Source organism: Zootoca vivipara, chromosome 8 (assembly GCF_963506605.1).
Source record: "Zootoca vivipara chromosome 8, rZooViv1.1, whole genome shotgun sequence".
Lineage (NCBI taxonomy): Eukaryota > Metazoa > Chordata > Lepidosauria > Squamata > Lacertidae > Zootoca > Zootoca vivipara.
Genome location: NC_083283.1, coordinates 48229413 through 48255922, shown reverse-complemented (window position 1 = coordinate 48255922; position 26510 = coordinate 48229413). Strand labels below are relative to the sequence as shown.

The following is a 26510-nucleotide window of genomic DNA, read 5'->3' as shown; positions in this document are numbered from 1 at the left end:
GGAGACATTTCTGGCTGTAAGATTAACAAAGTTTTCCAGTACACATTGAGATACTACTGTATTGCTGATTGGGAACATAATGTACAACATTATCCCTTGAGCTTAAAAAATTAAAAGAAATGTTGGTATCACAATTAAAGAATTATATGTGTGCCTATGCTTCTATACACCACATTTTCCCTTTCTCTTTCAGCTCCTATCATCTTCCTCTTTATGTTGCAGCCACACTGTCCCTGACAATTAAAATATGTGGAATACTTGACTAGGGTGCCAAGAGGCACTGAAGGGCAGGTGCCCAGGAGGCCCCTTTTAAGTGCTCAGAAGTTCTGATGTGGCCTCTGGGAATGCAATAGGAGGCACAGTTGAAAAATGGCTCAAGATCACACAGCACTAGTCATCCTTGCGTTGCCCTAACTGCCCATAAATGCTTTCAGAGCAAATATACTTGTAAGAAAAGCAAACGTCTGCCAATTCTTACCTGGTACGATACAAGAATGTGTTAAATCTGGCTTTTAAGTCTGGCTTTTAAATTTTATCTGTTTTGATAGATGGTATCAGCATATGCTCATGATCAAACACCAAATATCAAAGGAAACATAAAAAAAGAAACTGCCACCCTAGTGAACTAGATTTCTTTCTTTCTTTTGCAAACAGCAAAGAACACTCCCAACATAGTTCATCATACTCTACAAGTTCAGCTTTTGTGTGTGTGTGTGTGTGTGTGTGTGTGTGTATACATGTCCATTTGTTCATATTCAAATTCTTCTATCTTGTTAAGGATGTTTGCTAGCATTCATGTAATAGATGGGAAACAGGTTTAGGAATATCAAGCTTCAAACAAACTCCAGCATTTTGTAAATACTGAGGAATTTATTTCCACACCACATGGTCTCAAACAGACTCTTAAAACAAGGCCAGTTACAATTTAGTATGCCCAGAGTTCTCAGTGCTTTCCCTCAAACAAGGGAAGTTTTCAATAAACACTGTACATAGCCAGTTGAACTGTTTGAACAATTATTTAGAAATCATTTTTTTTGTACAATCAATGCAAGAATACCAACATTAAAAGTACAGTACAGATAAATTCACAACAATATAACAGGGAAAGAAATTGAGACATGGATGTGACAGTGGAGTACAGTAGCAGTGTGTACATGCACTAAAGTGCTAGGGACCTAATGACATGCAAATCTTTTGTCTGTGTATGTATCGTACAGCTCACTTCATTAAGACTGTCTGAGGCTCCCCCCGCCCTTTTCTAAACATTTCATTCCATATTCCCTGCAGTCCCCTCTAGTTTATTTAAGACAACTCTAGTCAACTAGTTCAATGGCTTTTTCACTACTTAAAAGTTACCGCTTCAGACATGCTAAAGCACCTCTATGAATTTTCTTTTTCAAACTGGTAACCAATATAATTAACTTAAAATTCTTTTTTTTTAAAGAACAAAACCCAAACCTTAACGGTGCAAATATAACAGAAGGCAGTCAGTAGTCAGAGAGAGGGAAAGAGAGAACACATTCAGTTTCCCATGAAACATAATTCATGTTTTATTTAAAACCTTTATCTGCATATCTTTTAGATCCTTTTAGATAATATATTGTGTGTAGAAAAGATGGAGGCAAAAATAGTTTTCTGAGCTATGAAAAAAATAAGTTATTACAGGCACGTTAACTGTTTTATTCTAGAGACATCTGTTTCTCAGGTACGCAAAGCAGCTGCATTCTAGAACATTCTTGAACCTCTGCAACTTGAGCTCTCCTCACTGACAGAGACTGGCCATGGCAATGGTGCTACTATGCAAAAGACAGTGAATTATTCTGTGATAATTCATGCAGGCTTGCATCACTGGTTTGGGTTCTCCAACGGCAGTTCCATGCTTCCATATTCCTCCCCAGTTAACTGAGATAGTGAGGCAGTAGGGGAATGTGAGGCCCATCGGGAAGGTGGGCGTCGATTCGCTGGTCTCTCTGGTCGGGAGAAGCAGGATTCTAAGGATGGAGCAAGTGCGGAACACGGTAGTTCCTTTTTTGTGAAAAAATGGAGAGGAAGAAAATTACCAATTTATATATCACACAATGAAAGAAAGCTAAATCCAAAATCTAAGCATATGTAATTTGGCAAGGAAACCAAAGCAGCAAAAAACACATTTTTGTAGACAGCTCTTAAATTCTTGACTTTTGCCTGTAACCAATGAAGCAAAATATGAAAGGATGAGGCAAGCAGTTTAAGTGAACTGATGTCTCTGACCAACATTCACTTACTAGGATTTTGGAAGAAAATAACGGAGATGGCAACTAGAGGAGGCCCAAACAGAATCCTGCCAGTCTCCTGGGGGGGGGGGGAGGGAGAGGGGAATTTCCAACCCACCCCATTTTTAATACCAGTTTTTTATCCCAGTGAGGTTTACTTCTGGTCTTGGAGTCACCTCAGAGGTTACTTAACAACAACAAAGTGCACCCAGGAAGAAGACTGGTTGAATAGGGGAGAATTCTAACGCTTCGTCTTGTCTACTCATGCTGCTATTCAAACTGCACCTTTCCAATGAGTTGGAGAGATTTGGACCTCATTCTACACAAAATTCTCTTGCTGTCACATGCAGTCTGGCTCAAAATGTTCACATTCAGGAGTAGTATACTGTTTAAATATGTTCATAATTATAAACACTGGCTGTAGGCATAACTAAAATACTTGATGTGAGGCAGTTCCATCGTGTGAAGTGCCCCCAAATATCTTTAATATGTTTTCAATGATGCTGGATGTTGCATTTGCTTGTGAGAGGACAATTGGTCAGGTTTGTTCAGGTAACATTCTCTATAAAATTATGATATAATTATCAACTGAAGAACACTCAGAATAGAAAGCATGATGTCCTCTCAGTGTACTTGGATTTAAAAATAATTTGGACCAAAGAGCAATGGTAGGCAATTGCTAAGCAATATTACTGACTTAAAACTGACCTAAACTGACCTTTATAACCCAACTGAAAGTAGTAAAACAGACAAGCAGCTCCAGCTAACACCAGTCATTGATATCTATTTACTTGAAGTAAAAAAATGAAAATCATCCCCCAACCTCTGGCTTCGCAGTTCTTAACTGGAGCACCCCCTCCTCCTTTTGTAATTGTACAAAGAGATCGATCAATACAAGTGGAAGGAAAGAGTGCCACTTTTAGAAATCAGTCACATGAGGTACTACTTCAGGTTGCTTCAAGGCCTTGTCAGCCTTGGCAACAGCCCAAATCAATCTGCAACCCAGGACTACTGAAGGAGAAAAGTTAAAGACTGGTAAAGTAAACAATGCAAGGCCTGATTGCATTTGGAGTACACAGCCTTTAACTGTGATGTTTCACACTGAGAGTTTATTTATATTTTAGGACTGATGATGACAGCTAGTAATTACAGACTTTCCTATAGAATGGAGAATTTTGCGTACAATTTGTACAGAGGTGTAAACTTGCCAAAGCACATAATCAGGTTTCCACTGTGTACCTTTAAGAATCTAAAAGCAAAAAGTTCTAAGATTACGGTATCAACACATAGAAGAAAAAGGTCCACAATGAGGGTGTAAATCACTAAACAGGTGAGAGAGTGATATGCAAGCTATACAAAAATCCAAATCAAAATGTGCCCTGGCAGTATACAAAGCTGGAAGTTATATACCACATAGTAAGAGTTATGGAATAAGTTACTGAATAAGAGCCAAAGACACATGTTAAATGGAGTGAGAGATTTAGCACACCATGCTATAAAAATGGAACAAAGGCAGCAAAAGACAGGAGGATGCTGAGCTTGGTTACATGATATAAAGCAGACATTGACAGTTAAGTATTTTGCTCCACAATCCCTAACCATGTAACTCAGAAGTAAGTCCCGCAGAATTCAGGGGGACTTATTCTCAGGTAATTGTGCACAGGATGGTTGCTTCAGAGAAGCAAGGGCAGAAGAGACAGAAACAGACTGAAACAGGATGCACAAAACGCAAATTCATGGAATGAAGAGAGGTGGCACTCGTGTTATTGTCTTCAAGCTACCCTTGAAAAAGCCCTTTCCCTATGGAGAGAAAAGGACCACAGCACTTTATGGGGGAGAGTGCCTGGAAACTGAATAAAGAGATGGCGTACAATGGATACATATTCTATATGTATCAGGCCTCTAGCAAGTGCCGAATTTCTTTAGCTACAGCGCTAGAGACAAAATGCTACCCTTCAAGATCCCATTAAATTGAGAATTCTTAGCATTATAAATCAGGAATAGAGCTTTTGTACTGTAAAGCTATCATGAAACATCCAATAATAAGGTGAAGAATACACTCATGCCCATTGGAAAGAAATTATAAGTCTCCATCTTGTTAAAATATGGTATACTAAAATCATGCCCAGCCCAGCGTCTACTGTAAGAAAAGATGGCCCGAGACTATATTTTTGTAGATGTAATTATATGCGCAGCTCAGTTGGTTACCCTAACATATTCTTGCTAAATACATGGCCACATTTATTAATTTATTTCAATGATGTTACTCCTATTTCAGACAACTTTCTATCACAGCTTTAAGAGATAGGCAGAATTAGGCCCACATTTATTTCTGCACTCCAGTATGTAGTACACACCATTTATAGCTGCTTTCAGTGCATAAAGGGCTGGCAGGTTTTGTTTTGCCATACATGGTTATGTTTAAGCCTGCTGCTTAGAGTGTCTATAATATGAGACAGGATAAATGAGATGCTTCAGTGCAACCAGTTTACTAGTAATGGACAGCACTGGCCTGGTTCACACATAATCCTAAACACAAATATGCCTCAGTGTGAACAAGCAAATGGGCAGACTCTCAGAGTGGAGATCACAACTGCTTGGCCCCTCTCTAGTTGTTTGTTGCTGTGCAAAGCTAATCTGAACTAACCAGGCTTTTTGTTGTTGCTTGGTCAAAGCAATGTAATTTACGCAAGCAACAACATTTCAGCATTTGTCCCATTTCCTTTTACTTCTTTCACAACACATTTCATGCCACAGGGGAAGCCCACCTTTCTCCCACAGTTGCTATGCATTTGGCAGGCATAATAACAAGTGGCTTGAACTGACCCAGTAATCTATCTTGCTCTTCCTATATGCTTTATTATTTTGAAGTGTTGCATGCTTATTTAGGTCCCAATGCTAAATGTCTTTACTAGGGTAAAACTCCCACTGAAGTTAATGAGATGATGAACTCAAGTGAGATATAAAAATGCATAGGATTGTGCTGATACTCAATTTGTGCCTCTTTTTTCTTTTTTAAAAGCAGGACCCATTTTAAAACAGATGAAAAGCTGTGAGGGGAAAAACTCATGCCATCATCCCTTCTAGCCAATCAGTACTGTGCACAACCAACTTTTGCTGCAAACACAGAGAATGGTTTTTCATGTGCTTGTGCCTGCGGAAGAGTTTGCATGTCTTGAACATGTAATGAATGTGCACCGCCAGGAGCCCTGCCTCTCAAACTATGTATGTTCAAATACATCTGTAGGACAGACTCGTTCAGTGAGGCAACCATTTCACCTTGCCAAGCTTTCTTCCCATTTCCTTTCCATCTGAGAGAAAAGGAATGACTCACCATGCAATGAAAACCTTTGCAATGACAAGGCTATCATGCTGCAATGGCAAATTCCACATTTATGAACGTCTGAATGCACCATTAGTCTCGAAACTAGGTATGTAGAGATTCTTTCCATTTTACTCCCAGCCTTCTGTGGGGCTTTTACTGACCTTGTCCTGTGGATTGGTCTTCAGTTGCCACAGCACAAGCAATGAAGCATGTTGCTGCATCTAAAGCAGGCATAGGCAACCTTGGCTCTCCAGATGTTTTGGAACTACAACTCCCATGATCCCTAGCTAACAGGACCAGTGGTCAGGGATCATGGGAGTTGTAGTTCCAAAACATCTGGAGAGCCAAGGTTGCCTATGCCTGATCTAAAGCATGACCCTAGCTGGCTCTGCCCTATTTATCTAGAAACTGAAGAATTATATTAACAGGTGCAATAAATGATGGGGAACGTCAGAACAACAAGTAAAAATACCTTCAAAACTGCACTGTGGCCATTGTGGGCAGAACCCTATAGCTAGCAAAGCTGCGTTAAAACTAATTTGGTTCAACTTAGTTCCATGGAATGGACCTGGTTTAAGAGGAAACATGCTGGTTTGAAAGTGTTCATGACAGTGACTAATGGATAATATTTTGGTGGGAAATGTTTTAGAAGACATAGCTATATGAATCAAAAGCTTCATTCTCTATTTGGAATCCACTGTCAGCTCATGCCAGTTACAGGGAATGCTGCTGTTCCCCCGGTTTACACTTCTACACCAAGCAAAAGTTGTTGTTGTTTTAAGTAAAGAATTTTGGAAACAAAGGTAGAAAGGACTTACAGCAGTGAGGCAGGCAGGGTTAGGGTCCCCAGGGGGCAGTTAGTAAGACAGTTTGGTTCTGGACATAGACAGACAGAGGGAAAAAAGAGAGGAAGTAGGTTGGAAAGAATATTTAAACCAGAGAAATGTAGTCAGCATTGAAGAGCTCTCCATATTTCACTGCTAACATTTATTGTGCCACAGCCATAATTGGAGAGGCTATGTGAAAGATGCAGTAAACTGCTAACATCACACTGAGAAAGCAAATGGGAGACACCCCCAATTTTTATCATTGTCTTACATGAGGGTTTGGTATTAAAGGCTATATCTGATTGGTAAGAATGTATTCCACTTGTTCCACCAAATGTATTCCAAAGGCCGAATAAGTTTTGAAATTAGAAAGCTTCTGTCTATTATTTTTTTTAAAGGCAAGGAATGGGTTCATATAGCAAGAATCGGAAAGACTGGGTGACAAATCACATCTAGTGGATATGAATTTGCTGTTTTGTCTTTGCCTTTAAGGAAGGGGAGAAAAAGCAGAAGCAAAAAAAAAAAAAGCATTCTGATGCCATCTGTTCTAGCGCTGGAAACGGTTGTCAGCAGAGAGGGCAATATGCAGTAAGGGCCACATAATTAGGAACAGAATATGAAGCATGACACAGCACAGCAGCTACAGTAGCTCTCTTGCCAAATAATGTAGCCTGCTGGACTTTCTTCAGGAGCTCTTCTCTTTCCCAGCTTCTTGAATAACACAACTATGGTGGATGTGTGCAAAGTTCTTGGCAGCTCAAGGAAAAACCAGACATTTTGTTTTTTGTGTGACCTGAAGGAGTTTCATGTATATAGATTCCATGACTAACTAATCAGATAGACGTTTGGTAGGGTCAGGGCGGATGTAGAGGGCATTTTGAAAATTGCATTTTGAAGATACAAAACTTATCATATTGCCCTGGGACAGAGCAATATAAATACACACACACACATATATATGAAAAAAATCACCAGTGTGTATTTAACATTTGTATACATAATACACATATGCATGTGTATGCACACAAATATTCTGCATTTTAGCAAGTATCACAGAAAGTATCCTAAATGGAAAAATTGAAGAAAACAATTGTAAGAAGCACAAATGAAATAGCAACAAGCTTCTAACTGGCATTCCATATGGGTATTCAAAAATCAGTGATGCATTATTCCTGCAGAGCAGAAATAAATTATTCTTTCAGAATGAGCAGATTGGCTAATTTGGAATAGATACGTAAGGCACTCCCACTGCCAGAATCAAGAAAGGAACAATACTGACAGGATGCTTTATTCACATGGCATGCCATTTTAAGTTCAGCCCAGCCACCAAATGAGCAAAAATGCATTTGGTAATCTGAATAGAAGCCATTAGCAAGTAACTTCCTAAACTGACTTGCTCTAAGTGATTATTCCATAAACTTTTCATCGTGTTATCACATTTTAAATGTCCATCCTTTGGACTTGAGCCTTTCAAAGTTCACCATCCCACATATTTGTGGAGCATTACTCAGGGTGCTTCTAGAAAAGCATTTGCTGTGAGAGTGGTTCTCTTCCTGCATACAACATTTTTGCCGTGTCCCCACAATGTCACTGCCATAAAAATGCCAGCCTGTATCCTCACTCCCTAAATTAATTTGGATTCACCCTTTTTGAGGAAAATCCAGTAAGTTTTTTTTCTTTAAATTGTTTACAACACATTTACAATATTAAGACCTGTCTGGAAGCACCCTCAGTGAGACTTGTATCTTTTTGTGGAACTATGGAAGTGAGTTCAAACAACACCCAAGCAACTGAAGCAATTGCCATTGTGAAAAGATCTGCTTAAAGATGATATAACAAGAGTAGTAACACACCACACAACTGGCAGTATTTCTTTTTCCCTGTATGTGACATTTGGTTATAAAAGTTGCCCACAGAACATGTTTGCCTTTATGTAACACTTCTTAATTATTACTTTATGTTAAGAGATTATAAAATGTGTATACTGTATTCAAGGTTAACTTCAGTAACTACTTTTGGAAATTGCAGAGCAATTCTACACATGCCTACTTAGAGTTCATTGGAGCTTATTCCCAAGTAAGTAGGTACAGGATTGCAGTCTTAACGCCACAACTGGCACAGTGAACCAATTTCAAATGGTCATTATAATGAAGATCCGTTTAAATAGCATATTCGCACATATTTTTTTTTAAAAAAGAATATAAAATATTTAGAATGCAAATGCAAATACTGCACTTATTCAAGAATAACAAGAGTTACCGTGGCATGCCCCTAAGTGAATTCATTGCTGAGCTGGAATTTAAACCTAGACCCACGCCAACTTCTATCCATAAGACCATACTTGATCAGCAATAAACCTTTCCTAATCATCTTTATACATAATTTTCACATAGGAGAAAAACCGTACAACCTTGGGTGAAAATCACATGTCTATTGTGCTACTCTGCTTTCAAATACCTGGAATCCAAGGCACAAGCCTCACATAGTTTTCAGATATGATGGCACAGGTGAACTATCCAGAAAAATATTAACATCTGGACTCAAAGAGCAGTACAACAATGTTGCAGGATACTTATGAAGATTATAGAAAACCTAGGGGTTCAAATATGTAGTACTGTAGGCAGATATTTGCTGGGATGCATTATGGACAGTGTATCCTTCCGTAAATCTTCTAAGACCAAAGAAAGAGGCCCTGCTGAAAGTTTCCTCCATCCAAAAAGTAAATTTGTGGGCAAATTTGTTCTAGCAGATAATGTTGTAGTCAGTAGCTCCCAAAGCTGTGTCTGGAATTCATTGCTAGCTGACCTCCAGAGTGCTACCACCTTCCAGACTTTCAGAAAGGGTCTGAAAACCTATTTGTCTCAGGAGGCTTTGGATCACAAAACTAGCTAGTTTTGAAGCAATTGCATGGATACTCGAGTGTGGCAAAGAGTGCCTTTTGTGTATATGAAATCTCCAATTCCTAAAACAAACTTGCTATGTTCTCCGCTCTGGTCAGACCTCACCTGGAATACTGTGTCCAGTTCTGGGCACCACAGTTCAAGAAGGATACTGACAAGCTGGAACGTGTCCAGAAGAGGGCAACCAAAATGGTCAAAGGCCTGGAAACAATGCCTTATGAGGAACGGCTTAGGGAGCTGGGTATGTTTAGCCTGGAGAAGAGAAGGTTAAGGGGTGATATGGTAGGCATGTTCAAATATATAAAAGGATGTCATATAGAAGAGGGTGAAAGGTTGTTTTCTGCTGCTCCTGAGAAGCGGACACAGAGCAATGGATTCAAGCTACAAGAAAGAAGACTCCACCTAAACATTAGGAAGAACTTCCTGACAGTAAGAGCTGTTTGACAGTGGAATTTGGTGCCAAGGAGTTTGGTGGAGTCTCCTTCTTTGGAGGTCTTTAAGCGGAGGCTTGACAGCCATCTGTCAGGAATTCTTTGATGGTGTTTCCTGCTTGGCAGGGGGTTGCACTGGATGGCCCTTGTGGTCTCTTCCAACTCTATGATTCTACCACATTCAGCAGATCTTACTTTTAATAAATAAACTTGCTTAAGATTGTACTGACATACATTTAAAATTGTCATGGTGGTACTGTATGAAATACAAGTTAATTAATATTTTAAATTATACTGCGTATGAAAACTGCTGTGTTATCTTTCAAATATATTACAATGAAACACCCCTCGATATGATCATCTCATGGCTTGATCCATCATCATGATGCATTCATTTAAAGACCCATTGCTACTTATATCTCTATTATATACAAATGCCACCCCCCACCCCCCACCCCAAATGTGTGTGAAGCATAGAAAAGTGTTGCATTAAAGTTCTTCCAAAATGCAGTCTCAAAGAAGCATACATTATACAGTCAATTTCCTTTTGCTTAAAAATGTTTGCACATTTATATTTTAATCAACATTCACATATAACATTCATCATCTAAAAAGGTTTACTATACAAGGATAAAACTCATTACCTCAATGTACCCTGGTTCAACTTTGTTTATTTCTCCTGTGCTGTTCTCATTACTAAGACTGGGAGGGCTGTATGAAGCTAGCCTTTTCTCCTCCTTTAAGGCATGCTCCATAAGTTTCTTGTTGAGAATTCTGGCAGCATTTTCTGTAAGAGTATATCCCGGAGGAGCTGATAAGTCCTGCCTGATACTTGTCGTTTCAGCTTCTTCATCCTTTTGTAGCTCTGTGAAACGGAGGGGACTGGGTGACCTACCACGGATACTTGTGCAGATGTCTTGCATAGCACCCAGTTCTGACCTGGGTTCTGCTGACCTTGATCGGCTGCTGGACCTGGAACATTTTTGGAGGGTGTCATGAACCACAGGGGTATGGTCAATGATATTGAATAAACTGGAGAGGCCATCATTGATAGTAGTATGAACTGGACTCTCCCTTGTGGTGGTTGATCTGGCCCAAGCAGATTCACTGAACCCTTTCTGAGGTGTGCTTGGTAATGTCCTGTTATTTGGCTGATCTGATTTGGAAAAGGCTTTCTTCTGTAATTTTGGGGAACCATATTTGGGAGAACAACATGTGCGTTCAAATTTGGCCTGGACCTTTTCAATAGCAGGTGCCACCTGCCTGCTCCTTAAGCTTCTTGATGGTGATGAGACAGGTGTAGTACCCCCCTTTGGTGTCAGACACCTGTGTGGACTGCTTGTGATACTACGCAAAGTTTCTGTCTGTAAGCCCACACTGATAGTTTGAGTGGTCTGTGTGCCCGTAGTTCTCAACCCATTAGTCTGACAAGCTGTGTCTTTGAACTGAAGCTCTGTCGAATTTGAACGTATTGCATTTCTGACAGAATAAGCTACCTCTTTCATGTCATCACTCATGTTTTTGGACATCTCCAGGCTGTGCAAGGAGGACGCAAAACCCAAAGTAGTGCAAATAGGACGTTCAATAGGATGAATACCACTTTCCAGGAAATCGTTATGGTGTCTGGAGAGGTCAGAAGACCATCGCCCAAACACTTCTGAAGAAGCACCTTTTGTCTCGCCCCCATTTCCCTTAGCTTTGGTCATAGGGAACAAAAAGTCTGGTTCTGGCTGGCTTTTCCCTTCATTGCTAGCTACCACTGAGGTTTCAAACCTGCGAACAACTGGGGGACTGTGAAAGACCTTAACTCCCATTTTTTCTGCAACAACATGACTCCTCAGTGGTTGTTTCTGGCAGTGCTCAGGGCTGGTCATGGTATTAGTTGTCATAGTAACACTGGTGGTGAGGTACCATGAAGGTGGTTGGAATGGATCTGGAATTGAATTATTGACTGCCTTCCCAATCTCTGTCCTCTCTGCCCAAGTATCTCCAGGTCTTTCTACAGCTCCACCATTTTTTCTGGTAGTGTTGTAATCCAAGGTTTTGTTGAATTCCTCAATGTATTTCAGATCATCAGGAGACAGAGGAGGGGTTATCTCCTCCTTGCTGCTGGAAGAAGGCAGAGTCTTTTCGGGAAGAAAAGGAGAAATGTCCATCAAACGCTTGAACTCTGACATAGAGGAGACAGACATTGCCCTGAAGAAGGAAGCACATATCAAATTAACAAAATTGTCAGGAAGCCTGTATTGAATTTGTTGTATCATTTAGGGTAGTAGTAACCATATAGTGTAAACATTCTTATTTAAAGCAACTTTAACAAAGTGAAGTTAACCATCTAGTTTAAGTAACCATTACACATAAGCATCACCACCTGCCAATATCACTATTTTAAGCAAAATGCAATCTACTTTGTTTTCACTTTATATTTGAATCTTTGTGCTATTTTGTCCTACACTTAACCACAGCTATTGATGGGCAAACTGAGGAAGAAACTAAATGGCATGCAATATATTAACAAAGGTATTCAAAAAATAAGAAGTCATCACTAATGGGAAGTCACATGTGTGATACCTCTCCATAATATTATGTTACAGAATAGTGGGGAGATTTTTTTCACAGTAAATTTCTAGAATTGAACCTCTGGTATCTAGTTTTAAGAACTTGAAACCAATTTAGGGTAAGTGTGTTAATATAATTCATGTAATTCATTTTGTTCTATGTTTCACCCCACTTTACTCACCTTTGAAGATTTCCCTTGTGCATTTCTTCTTCCTGTAAGTAAAAATAACTGTTAATTTTGACCTTGCACATATGCCTATATTGGGTGCCTGTGGGCTGTATTTGCATTAACTTTATTCAATATATCAAATTCTTGAAAACCCTTTGAAGAGCATATCTGACCTCCCCCATGCTTCCAATATTGGATAATTAAGCAGGAATTTTTTTTCTTTATATGCATCTGTGTAAAGTATTCCCAGTTGAATTGACTAGTATAAACAAATAACCCTCACATTGCTAAGACCAGACACACAGATTAATTATCTCTCAATAGAGCACAACTTTTTTTTAGTTCTAATTATTATAAAGGCAACTAGTACATATCTCATATTATATATGCATGTCTGAAGCTGCTTTTCTGTGCTACTCTCTTTGATATCAGTGACCTTGCAGTTCCGAGATCAGATAAAATCTACTTTTTGACATTATTTCATTATAAATTTACTAGATATTGATAATTAGTATCAACTGAAACTCATTATACCATCCAAGAGTTGCAAGCAAAGGACCAAATATCTGCAGATAAAATTACATCGTGCAAGGGAATGCATAAAGAAAGGACTAGTCCAAATATCCTACATGCCAGGTAATGAAATTCCGGCTGATATGTTGTCCAAGGTTGTAAATAAAGAACAGTTGCACAGTTATATGCAAAAGCTACAGTTTGGAACTACTGAGCTTAAGGTTTCACAGAATGGGGGAGTTTTGTCAGGAGATTCAGTTCCACCTTAAGGCTTAGGCATGTTGCTGCTGATGTATGTCACATGTCTAGGCATTTCCGTTTGTACTTTTTCTTTACTGTACTGTTTGAACTGATGGAAGAGAGAAAGCATCGTTTGGCTCTCTCTTCAGAGACGCTGTAAATAAACCGCTTTAAAATGCCTCTCTGCTGCCTTATCATCTCTGCTGAAACTGCGTGGGCATCTCTGCTGATTGCGTGCTCAGGTTGCTGAGACCCTGAGTCGTGTTCCATGGGAATCACCGGGACTGAGGAGAAGAGGGGGCTGCCGGCTGGACCTCCCAATGGTGATATCCCAACAGGCAGACCATTACGTTAATCATATGGGGAATGCCATAACGATTCCACACAACATGCGGTGTAAGAACAACCTTCCCTTAGTCATAATTTTTATGCCCAGCTTTTAAAAACATCTATTTTATGGAAAGAGCTTGTTCTACAATTTAAAAAGATAACTGTTTAGAGCCCTATTAAAAAGACACAAATGATAAACAGTGGCAAAAAAATGGAAGCGCTCCATAACCAATTCTAATTTTAATAGCCTAGATCAGGGAACACAGTCCCCCACCAAACTTCTCTTTATCTATGGTAGGGATGTGAGATTGTGGTATCTATATCACAATATATGTAAAGCTGGCCAAAGACATTCTGGCACCTGAGGTGGACCCCAAAATGGTGCCAGGGAAGAAGCGGGTGAGAGAAGATATACATCAGAAATAAGGGGGGTGGGGAGAAAGATCAACACCAGCATCTGCTGCCCCGGTAGGTCCTGCTTCCTGAGGTAGTTGCCTCAACTTGCCTCATGGGTGCGTTGGCCCTGGCTATATGCAGCATAATGTTTGAATAGAGTCACTGCAAGAAAGATCCAATGTGCATCTGGCTAAATCATGGAGTCAACTCCCAGTATGACCTGATTCACAGAAGGCCCATTATAAACAGCAGTGGAAAGCATTCTTTGACAAAATAGCAGGGATATGGGATTACAACTGAGCTGACAATACAAAGAACAATGGACGCACCTCATTTGCACAAGTTAAGAATCTTTCTCGCTCCAGTTTCTGAGGCTGCTGTTCATCAGAATCATCCGGAGAATCAAGGGACAGTGTTTCCAGAAAGAGGTTTTCTGTGGCAGTGCACCTGTCACTTTCCTTCAATTTCGACAGTGATCGATCTTCAAATTGCATGGTGTCTGAATCAGAGTAGGATCTTGACCCCATTGGGTGAGGCACTTGATTTGAAAATGAATGAAGGCTAGTTTCTTTTGAGTCACAAAGAATGTTGTCTCCTCTTTGCGGATTTACTTTCTGAAGCTGAGAAAGAAATTAATCATACATGAACATCAACTGAATACAGAGTAGCTTTCACAGTAGTTGTCTGCTTATTTCATCTTATACCACTATAGATATATAGATATAGATATGGTATAGACGATACTGACTTAAATATTGTATTGATTTTTTTTATTAAAAAAGGTAGAAAGATTGATCATTTCCATAAAATCGTTTCAACTCAGATGCTTCAGGAAAAGGCAGTTCCTAGTTTGTGTTTCTGATGGCAAGAGCACACTTACATGGAAACTTCTTGTTCAATGCCTTAGGCTTCAATCCTAAATACATTTAATAGGACAAAACGGGATTTGCTTTCATGTAAACATGCACAGGGCTGCCCTGTTAGGCTGCATTCAAATGGCAGTATCCTCCAGCTAGAGGAGAAGGAAATACCAGAAAAGGTTCCAACTTGTCTGTACCATCTGTTCTCACCCTAATAATTTTATTTGGACTAACACAGATCAGTGCAACAACTAGTGCAGTGCCTGTGTGCATTATCGGTGTCAGGCATAATTATTTAGCTCATGCTGGGAAGAGTAGAAAGCTGTTGGGGACACAGGCACAACATTAAGTGGGATTTTAGCATCTTTCCACCTGTAGACCATGCTATCAGCACTTGAAGCTGTGAACTTCCCCTGTTTGGTGTGCATGGGGTGAATCTGTGGTCAACACAGACACAGGAAGACTTGCAGGGGTGGCATATACTGAATTGCATTTGAAGTCCATCACTAGTCTCCAATATATGGACATGTTCAAGGATTTGGCAATGAACTGTCTGTGTGTACATAAATATACTAGAACAGCAAAAATGTTCCTCTTCATAATTAAACAGCAAAAAAATGAGCTGTGAAATAATTAATATGAAAACCGAAAAGTGTGCAGTCGCCATCAGTATAAAATTAGGCTTGATGTTGTGTCTCAAGAGATAACACTGTAGCAATATAAACTTGAAAGAGAATATTTGGAAGCCTTGAGAAATGTAGGTCAGCATGCTTCTATTTCCACAATTATCCCAAATGATCTATTTCATGCTTCATAAATCTGGGGATGTTTTGCTTTCCTACATTATGGTTTAAGTAAACAGAAAGAAAAATGGTCAGTGATTATGGTGAATACATATTGATTATGCCGCAATCCTCTTTTTCTGTTTTTAAATGCTTCAGATTATTTACCTTCTTGTTTTACGTATATGTTGCTGTGTTGTCTCCAAACACACAGAGTGCCATGCAAAATACCAGAGATAAGTTAATTGCTTCCACAGAAAGTACCATCTGGCTAACTGCTAAGAAGCTATAGTGATCCAAAGATGTACAATTTTCTGAAAGTTTCCTAGGTTAAAGAGGAGTGCTGCTGCCTAGGAATTAACATTATGAAAATGAATTTAAATGCAAGAACTTTGTTCTGTTTATAAATTGTTTGGTTTGTAAATAGTCATTTTCCCTTCCTCAGTGAACTGAAGTTTGCTTTATTGAAGCCCAGGAGATACAATGTACAGGTTTCCCCCCAGTTGGTAGCCTGTCATGAAACAGCTAGGCTGATACGGTTACTAAAAAGGTGAGTATCTGTCTTGTGAGGTTTTCTGTTATAACAGCTGACAGTAGAATTCAGCTTTTATATGATTCAATAGTATCCAAAAGATCAACCTGAGGAAGGATATTTCATTTGGACTATAACTAAGTTTCAATGAGATGTAGAGTTTTCAGAGACAGCCTTGTGATTGGTTAGAGGGCTATGGCTCACACATCACAACAACTACACACTAGGAAATCATTCTTGTGAGAGGAAACCACAGGATTAAAAATGAGTAGGATACAATGTGTAGATCTTAATTTTTTAAGAAGGAAAAGGAATATCATTTTGTGGTCTGAGAACAAGAAAGCTTTGCATTATAAAGGTCAGAGTGACTCTGCCTTTGTGGGAGAAGTGAAATGACAGGAAATAGCCTTTAACCTTTAACTAATTTCCTATATACTAGTGAGGCTTCTAAAATTAGTTTTGGAAGCATTCTTCCTTAGGTCCCTTGGGCTTCTGTAATTATCTGTTATGAGAAACAATGAAACAAAGAGTGTTCATCCTGTTTGTGCAGTTCTTTGTTTTTTATATAAAGAAAGCTGTATAGTTTCTTTTTAATTTTTGCAAGATAGTTGTGCAGACACATTCCATCATGACCTGACATCTGAATTACCTGCTCTAGCCTTCTCAGCAGTTCCTTCTTTTGCCTCTCCCACTCCTGCCGGTCCTTGCTGAGCTGCTCCAGAAGCTCTACCTTTTCTTTATTCCAGTTCTTCTCACTGTGCTGGATCTGCCACTGCAAGTCCATAACTAATCGGTGACTGTCAGCCAGGAGCTTCTTGTGCTCCTCCCTCTCTCTCTTGAAAGCTGCTTTTGCTTCAAGACCAGTCTCACTCTGTGCTTTTTCGCTCTTCCCTTCCAGCTATAAATGAAACAAAGGTTGTTAGTGTCAACATCTCTTTTGATGGCAGATTTAAAGGCTGGGCTTTGCTACCCAGTTGACAGGGGGATTCCTACATACATGCCTTAACATTCTGAAGCACAGCTTTTCTCTAAAAGAGGCAACTATAGTATAATAGTCATACAAGGACTCCATACTTGCCTAATTGCTAGATTAAGGCTGAAAATCCAATTAGACATGTCACCGAAATTTGTAATTCTTTGGCTCTGAATTCAAACCTCAGCAACTCATATTTGTTCAATCTAAGGCAAGTATTACAATCCACAGCTTTTCTTGCAGTTCAAGCTATTATCTGAGCTGGAGGATAGCTGTACAGTATTATGAATCAGAGTAAGTCTGTGAAGGGGGTGGGGGTGTTCTCCTATTTCTGTATCCAATGCCCTGTTCCTTGCAAAGATGCCATATTGAAATCACAGAATGGTATGCAGATCTTCCCAACGCTATAAACACATCCTGGGAGTTTCCGTGTTCATTATCAATAATTAGGATTACATTCAGCTAAAATATCTTCCAATTGAACCAATACCATGACTCTGGAGCAGTTTCAAATACGTGATCTGTCTGTATCTATGCAACAAAGCTGTGAAGCAGTCATCTCTGTCTCCTGTTCTAGGCATGTGTCATGAATAGCTTGATGGAGATCTTACACAGTCTCCCTATTCTTGGTGTCTATGGTGAAGAACTCGTGTAGGGAAAGAATGAAGAGCCCCATTCACTGGCTGTCACCAGTTGCAGACACAACTACTTTTCTACCTAAGCTACAAGATTGCTATTCACACACCCACCCCACTTCATTTATCATTCATTACATCCAGTAGCTTTCTGACTTTTATCCTCACTGAAATTAGGTAATGCTACCAAACAATTTTTTTTAGGGCTCTTGTCATTTTTGCTCTCACCACCTATGACTGATGTAAAATAATAGCATCAAATAATACATTTGTCATGACTTAGAATAAGCCTGCCACAACATCTGCTCTAATTTACAATACTTTACTTAATAAATGCAATAAAGCACAATTAATAAATTACTCAAACATAAAATTATTACATTAAATAAAAAATCAAAACTACTTACAACAGGGAGACACAAAACCACAATTTCTAGGACTTAATAAGATTCTAGGACTTAATAAGATTAAATAAAAGCAAAATGTTAATACTGTCCAAACAGTATTCCAAACAGCATCACATCAGGGAAACCACCTAGAGAATGAGGCACTAGTTATTTGAGTAAGTGCACCTGAATCCATCCTACAATTTGATTAAACAATAATAAGAGCTGGTGGTTCACTCAAAGTTGTTGTTTCCAGGGCCAGCCTTACGGCCAGGCTGGGTGGCGCAGGGCACCAGGGCGCCCGGCCGCTCTCCGCGGAGCTGCGCTCGCCCGCCACAGAGCTGTGCCCCAGCAGCCGCACTGTGCGCTGCGTCTGCCCGCCTGTCGCACTGGGAAACGGGGCGGGGGGGGCGCCGGAGGGATCCGTCGCACCACGGCGCCAGGGCGCCAAATATACTTAAGACGGCCCTGATTGTTTCAGGCAAAATTGAAGCTACCTTATTTATGTTAGACAGCTGGTCCATCTAACTCTGTGGTCTACACCCATTGGCAGCAGGTCTCCAGGATTTGAAAATACGGCCACTCCCTGCCCTACCTGGAAATGCCAAATATTGGACCTAGGGGCCTTCTGCATGCAGAGCAGATCGTGTGCTGCTGAGCTACTCCCCTTCCCCAATGGGAACTGTACCTGCTCCAGCTGACACTTCAGTTTAGTCCATTCCACTTCCCAAGTAGCTTTGTCAGTGGCATACTGCTGCTGGAGGCCATGACGTTCTCGTTCATCATCCCGGAGCTCAGATCGGAAGTCATCCAACAGTATTTTTAGGGCATGTAGAAGCCTGCGGTTTTCTCGTGCCTGCAGAAACAAAAGCTATCTGTAATTTCAAAACATTAAACCCATTACCGTCTTTTCAAACATCTTGGGATAAATAAGGGGTTAGTTTTCTACGTTCTTGTCATGAAAAAAACCCCAAATGCTAGCATCCTTCCAAAGAAAAAGGAAAAAAGTCTCAGAAGGCTGGCTTGTCTATAGTGTGATTTCCTGGTTTATAAAATAAAACAAAATGATTCAGCCCACAATTTTAAGATACCAAGTCAAATATGCCCATAATATCAAACTCAGCTGCATCCAAAGTGTATTGGTGCCTGGTACATCCAGAGTGGGAACCCGTACCCCTATTACTATGTTTTCAAAACCTTTCCCCATCTTCTCTAGAATGCCTAACCCAGTGATTGTGAATCCAGCACCTAAAATGAGAAATTACCCTGCTGTACTGTATTAAGTCAGTGTGAGAAGGAGAGACACACTTGGATAGAGAGAATGTGTGCGTGGGGAGAGAAATGTTTATATACAGTGTATGTGTACAGTGATACCTCGGGTTACAGACGCTTCAGGTTACAGACCCTGCTAACCCAGACATAGTACCTCGGGTTAAGAACTTTGCTTCAGGATGAGAACAGAAATTGTGCTCCGGCTGCGCGGCGGCAGCAGGAGGCCCCATTAGCTAGAGTGGTGCTTCAGTTTAAGAACAGTTTCAGGTTAAGAATGGACCTCTGGAACGAATTAAGTTCTTAACCCAGGGTACCACTGTATAAGTGAATGAGAGATGCATGTGTGTCTGTGATCCGTATATGTGCAGTGTGTGTGTGTGTGTGTGTAAAATCAACACTGTGATCTCCACTATCAGGACCTGCAAGATGTAGCTGATTTGAGGTTGTCTGGGGCAGGGGTGGGGGAGCAGCAATGACACTAGCGCCTCTAATTTTGTATTATGCCGCCACCACTGCCCACCATAGCAGTCATGTTGTGTTATGGCAAGTCTCCATGACAGTCATTTTGTATTGAGGCCCACGGCATTCTCTCGAAATTCAAAATATGCCTGCTGGTTCAAACAGGTTGCTGACCCCTGGATTAAAGGAAGCCTGTGCCAAAGCTCAGAAGAGAGATGAAAAGAAAGCATAAAAGGGCCAATGTTATTCCCTGAAGGATGCTGCTTAACTCCTATGCCTATGAAAAAATGTTATGGAAGAAAGTACATTTCTATGAAAAGCCACCAAATAAGAGTCTATCATTGTGTGTAACAGTATTATGATGACTGAGAGGCAATTCTCAGTGTGCTCAAAAATCCAGGTTCTTAGTTCAAAAGTCAAATAGGACCTTTGTTTCACTTCTCTCATGAAGCAGGGCTATTGCTAGATCTTGCCTCTACAGAGTCACAGAATGATAACTGTAGAGTTAGAAGGGATCCTGAGGATCTTTTGGCTCAACCCCCTGCAGTGCAGGAATATGCTGCTGTCCCATGTGAGGATTGAAGTTGGTATTTATCAGCACAATGCTCTAAACAACTGAGTTATCCAGTGATCACTGCAAGAATACATTTCCCTGAAGGCAAAGACAACTCTGAGGAAAAACAAGGATATGTGCCCTGGTGCTTTGTATTGCGGTGACGCTCTACAACAGAGGTCGGCAACCTCCGGCCCATGGGCTGGATGCGGCCCACAAAGGCCGTTTATCCGGCCCATGGGCCGCCCGTGATCCGAGCCACCCGCTCGGTGAGTCCCCCGTGTGCTGCGCTAAACCGGTGCAGTGCGGCGCGGGGACTCGCTGAGCGGTGCCAGAAATGGCGCCTGTGCCTGCGCAGACACCGGAAATCATGTGTGTGCATGCCCAGATGCCGAAAATCACTTCTGCACAGGCACGATTTCTGGCATCTGCGCAGCCACAGAAGCGATTTCCGGTGCTGCGGACATGCGCAGATGCCATTTACAGCGTCCTGCTGCGCCCGTCTGGCCCACAGACAATGTCCGTGGGAATTGTCTGTGGGAATTGTCCGTGGGCCCATGGCTGGATAACCTTGCCAACGCCTGCTCTACAAGATAGGCAGAGTGAAAATACACCAAGGCTAGCATCCATGTCTATGTTTTTCTACTTTTGTTGTTTATCCTTTCCATTCACAATGAAACATTCAGCACTGTAGGGGTATGTGAATGAATAAACAGCAACAGTTCACATGGAAGCCAGGACTACCCTGCACTGTGCAGGACTATATAGCTTGAAGTTTCTTCTGGTTATTACATTTCCACCAATAGAAGTGGTGGTAGTTTCTTCCTGAGGTCAAATGATATGGCTTATTTCAAGTCCTGATGAGTCAAAACTTAACGTGTCTGGGCAACCACTGTTGCTCCCCATCTCTCCCTTTCTCAAATTTATTCTAAAGAAAATGCCCTTTGTGGGCCAGAAGAAGAGAAGTTTCTGCAGATGTTGAAAGTGTCAGACAGCCTACAAAAAACGACAACACATGGGCTACTCTAGAGTGGCAGTTACTTCCTTTCTTGTTTTTGACCTGCTTTCAAAGAAATATCGTAACTGTAGTCCATTTGTTCATAAATGCTATTCTGTGTCTTAATAGTCGCTGGATTACTACTGTCAGGACATCCTTTTTATAGGCAGAGGTTCTAGAGACAAAGAGTCATTGCCCAATTTTATTTCCATAATTAAAAATTGCATTAGTAGGTGCTTAATGAAGTGCATCCTGGGTAAATAAAGCAACAGCCGCCAATTTTACTAAAAATGATGTTACACCTAAAGCAGTCCGAGGATGGGGAATGGTGAATACTCGTTAGGATGCCTGAGAAGGCCTTTTTCATTACAGTCACAAAATTGCAGACCATCTCCCACAAGAAATCCACCAGTTCTGGAAATATGATCTGTTTAAAGCAGGCTTTTTATTTTTAACTTTTTTCCAAATTAGCTTTTTCTTGCTAAATATATCAGTGCTGTAATTGCTGCTTCTCCCTGCTATCTAAAATTGTTATTTGATTGTCATTATTGCTTGTTTTTATTTGAGTGTTTTATTGAATTTTGTTAGTGTCATTGTATTGATTGTATTGGTGTTTTTTTTACTGCCTTTGGAATATCTTATTAAACAGTGAGTTACTTCTCCTCTAAATACATAATTCTGACTTGTATATTCATCCTGAAATAGAGCGTTTTCAAAGACTTTATATCATAGCTGCCAAGTTATCCCTTTTTTACAGGGATTTTCCCTTATGCTGAATAGGCTTCCTCGCGAGAAAAGGGAAAACTTGGCAGCTATGCTTTATATCAAAGAGCATTGGATAAACTGCCAATGATTTTTAAAGGCTCTGCATTGCACCCCAAGCCACTGCTGCTATTTTGGAAACCACACTGCTGATTTAATATATCTATTGGTATTTCCTGAGGCCTAAATGCTGCATATGAATCTAGGTCAGGCTCAAAATAGGTAAACCTCTCAATGCACTTGGGGTGGGGGAGAAGATATTAACATTAAGTAGCTTGTTTTAAAAGCACCCATTGCAGTAAAAGGGTTTTCTTGCACCATTGCTATCTTTCATTAAATAAATTAAAGCATATATGCCTTCTTCTTTAATTATTTATATGAAATAAAAAGCCCCACACACAAATGGTTACTGTAGATGGTACATTGCTATGATGTTTAGGTGGTGAGCCTATAGATATTGCAAACCATCAGACAAATATATATGTTTCTGGGCAATAAGCCATGATAGGAAATGGAATATTTCATTTAAAGTATCAGTCAGAAAGGCAGCAGCAATCATATCATTCCTTTTTCTCCTGATTAATATAAACACGATAAGTGAAACACATTAACATCACTATGTAATTAGGATCACTGGCATGCTGTGATTAAATGAGTTTTACATATTGCAGAACATGAGGGGTTATAACCAACCAAGTTCTACTCAGAGAAAACCCATTGAAATTAATGAACCTAAGTGAGCAGTGTCCATTAACCTGAGTGGGTCTACACTGAGTAAGATTAATGTTGAATACAATCCAGGAAAGTAATTATCTGACACAGTAAGCACCTGCCTTGGTACCTGCTTTTGATGCTGCAACAATTCTGCAGTCTGCAGTGGTGGCCCATGGTCCATTATCTCCATGGTGGAATGTTGGGAGTAGTCTGCCAGTCCAAACACTTCCTCCTCTTCCTCTTCGTCCCGTTCATCATGCTTTTGTTCAGACTGAAAGCTGAATTCTGGCAGGGACTCAAGGTGTTCCAACTAAAATAGCAAGTGAATAAAATCAAAGATAACATTTCTGTCTGAACGTTTGGATCCAAAAGTTCCAACAAGCATGTGTTACACTGCATGCACAGGGTTTCCTCATTCCCTTCCATGACTTTATTTCATAAGGAATTCTTCATTCCTTAGAAGATAAAGTTGGGATGGGAAGAAGGCTTTGTGAATATATATTTAAGATTCAAGGAAGAGGATCATTACCTATTTTAAACATGCAATTTGTTTAATTGTAATAATATTAAACAGTGTCTAAAATCTTGAAGAGATTTTGCTTTGGCATGGTGACACAAAGTGCAGACTAATTCCATTAGGGCCAATATGCATACAATAGGCATTATAAATCATCATTATTTGTGACATGGCCACTACATTAGTGATGGAAATTTTATAGCATATATGGAAGCTTAAAAAATGAAAAATTCCACAGCTCAAATTCTTGTCTCATTCAAAAGGTAACATATTCTTCTCACTTTTGATAATGTAGATATCTAGTTTAGTACAAAGCCAACAAATGTGAACGAACATAGCAGGCATGATGAACATGTTAGCTACGTACAAGACTGAATGATTTGGATTCAAAAGGTAATTTCCCCCCTCCTGAGGTGGTTTGGTAGAGTAGTCTCAAAGAGCGATATGCTTTTCTCTTCCTTCCTATTTTCTATAATGCATTATTTAGGAGCTGCATAAGAAAACAGTTCGCTCATGATAGAGCCAAATATTTTGAGGGTGGAAAACAGAATGAATGACAACCACTTCTACTTCCTCACAAAATGCTGCTTTAGGGCTCTTCTGCTAGTTTTCAAACAAAGCATATTTTCATTATTCAGAGAACATTTTACCTAAAATGCACAATATTGCTATGACCCCCAAACTGATCTGAAACTATTAATAGACTGATTATTGTAAATCTTTTCAGTTCAGTGCTAGCTTCTTGGCACCCTGGGTGTTGGGTGAGGGAGAATGGCCTATAAGGCTATTGATTTGCTTCACAGATTTGTGTCAGACAGGATTGATGTAGAGATAAGTAACAGGTAATTGAGAATAGCTGTACAGCTAGGCCCACACTGCAAACCTCTTTCAAAAAAATACCAGAGACAGGTAGCTTCAGATTACACTTCAGCATTTTTTCTGCTTTATAATCAATGTGACACTGATTCCAATACTACAGTTCAGCTTGCTCTGACACCTGAACTTGAAGCAAGGTTATCTCTTAAAATCTATTTTGTTCCCAGCAGAACTATCCACATCACTTTTCCTTGTAGTTTCACTCCATTAAATGACATGGGACAGTTACCTTAAGAACATCCTCTCCTTGCTCCTCCAATTCCTTGCCCTGTCGCCACTGTTTCAGCAACCCTTTCAGTTTGGCATAGAGGAGAAAGGTGTTCTGCTTGAAATGCCTGAGTTCTTCATGCATCAGGTTTTTCTCCTGACTCCAGGTCTTCTCTTCCAATTTGTTCTGCAAAGTTAAGCTTTGCATCTCCAAGTCTTTCCTCCGTAGGCTCTGCAGATGGTCCTCTTCCAGCTTTGAACAGAACAACCATGCACAACATCAACAGGGTATCGCCCTTAAGGGTTCATTCTTGTGTGTGTTTTTAAAATCTGGGCAAGATGAACCAAGGTTGCTCATTCTAATTATCATCAGCTAACTGTGTTTGGCAATGGATCTGATTTTTGAGGAACCTGAAGAACACAGGCTGTAGCCTTAATTTAATTAACCGTATGTGAATAATCTACTGAGGAAATACACAGCTCATTTACTTTAACAAGCTGCATCAGACTTGTGTAACATAAACATTTTTATGCTCTATGTTCTCTTCATTGCATCCTTTCAATATGCTCACCATATGACCCAGACCCTGCTACTGCTGTATGTGAATTGTCTTTGCTAAATTTATTTTTGACTAGTCACTATAAAACACCCAGAGCTTCAGTAATTATAGCTCATTCCTCTCCCTTTCTCCTTTCTGAAATAGTACTTTCTCTGCCTTAAGGAGAGAGAGCTATTTGCCTTCCAGGACCAATGCTGCTAAAACAATAAGAAATCCTATTGATGGAGAATATGGCTACTATTATATGCTATCTGCATACATTCCAATAAATAGCCTGGGATGACCCAGGCTATTTAACCAGCAAATAAAGAAATAAAACAGTCCACAATCTCAGAGTTGCCATAGTTTTAGAATACTTATGCTTCAGTGAGAAAGCACACTTGCTACCCAGTCACGTCTACTACTTTTACATCTGTTTTATCTCTGCCAAATATTACCAATGAAGCAATGAAAAGAAAGGAAAGAAAACTACTTTGTGGTAAGTTTCTGTTTGGAAAAAAAGGTTATTTAAGTCCTATCCTGACTTTTGATCCTGAAGGGTTTACTTTTAACAAATATTGATTGACAAAAACATGTACATTTTAGTTGGCTGTAACAATGGGCAAAAATGTAACAGAGGCCAAATCTCCATGTCAACTGATTTAGACCCAATAACGGACTAGATAAATTTAATGCACAAAAATAGTTCTACAACATACCCTACAAAAATAATAATACTGTTTTCAGAGGCCATTCCTTTCATTAGATTCCTGAGCTATGGGAGTTTTACAACATTTTCAAGAGGTGAAATTGGGCTACAGAGAGTAGGAAAACTGCAGAGCCTTACAGCATACAATATCTCTGGATCTAGAAAGATCCTTGTAACTTTGAGATTTATCATCTTGGCAATATGACTGAAAGCCAGAATTAATTTTCTCTTAATTGTATTTCCACAAGTCTGCCAATCCACAACAAAACTATCTATGAAACAGCACTGAAACTCATTTAAGAAACTTCTAAATTCTTACCACAAACTAAGGAGTTTCTGATAGTCAGAAAAACAGACAAAGGTCTCTTCCAACAACTGCATTATGCATTTACCTGAATTATCTTTTCTGTAAACGTTTCTTGCTCCTCTTGGCGAAGTTTCACCTCTTGCTCAAGTTGAGCCTGAAGCTCCTGAATCGATATATTCTGTACAGGTAAAACATGGCAGTTCCTGAGCTGATCAGCAGGACAAAGGAGTAAGGTTCTAACATGTCTGACAGAACTACAGGACAGACATCACTGAGACACACAACTACACAGTGAAAAGACACTTCAAATATGCATTGTGTTCATATTCAGTGAGATCTAATTCCAAATGAATGAAAAATCTGCACACAGATTCCATTGCTGGATCAGGAACTGCACATGTAGACCTGTGGCCTGTGTCTATATTAGGATACACATTAAGACAGGGGGCTTTCAGGCCTTTTCTCATTTGCACTGTCGATAGTAACAT

General features: G+C 39.9%; 1 protein-coding gene across 1 annotated transcript in view; it reads right to left on the bottom strand.

Annotated features, from left to right (window-relative positions):
• Positions 1–850: 850 nt before the first annotated feature.
• Positions 851–26510, bottom strand: part of MTCL1 (microtubule crosslinking factor 1) — a 91972-nt gene continuing 66312 nt past the window's right edge. The window contains exons 7-15 of the mRNA XM_035125651.2: positions 26108–26200; positions 24490–24720; positions 22995–23177; positions 18799–18966; positions 16766–17014; positions 14272–14562; positions 12476–12507; positions 10380–11931; positions 851–2025 (exon numbers count right to left, since the gene is read on the bottom strand). Of these exons, the coding sequence (XP_034981542.2) occupies positions 1846–2025; positions 10380–11931; positions 12476–12507; positions 14272–14562; positions 16766–17014; positions 18799–18966; positions 22995–23177; positions 24490–24720; positions 26108–26200 (2979 nt within the window). The 3' untranslated portion in view covers positions 851–1845. The remainder of the gene's footprint in view (positions 2026–10379; positions 11932–12475; positions 12508–14271; positions 14563–16765; positions 17015–18798; positions 18967–22994; positions 23178–24489; positions 24721–26107; positions 26201–26510) is intronic.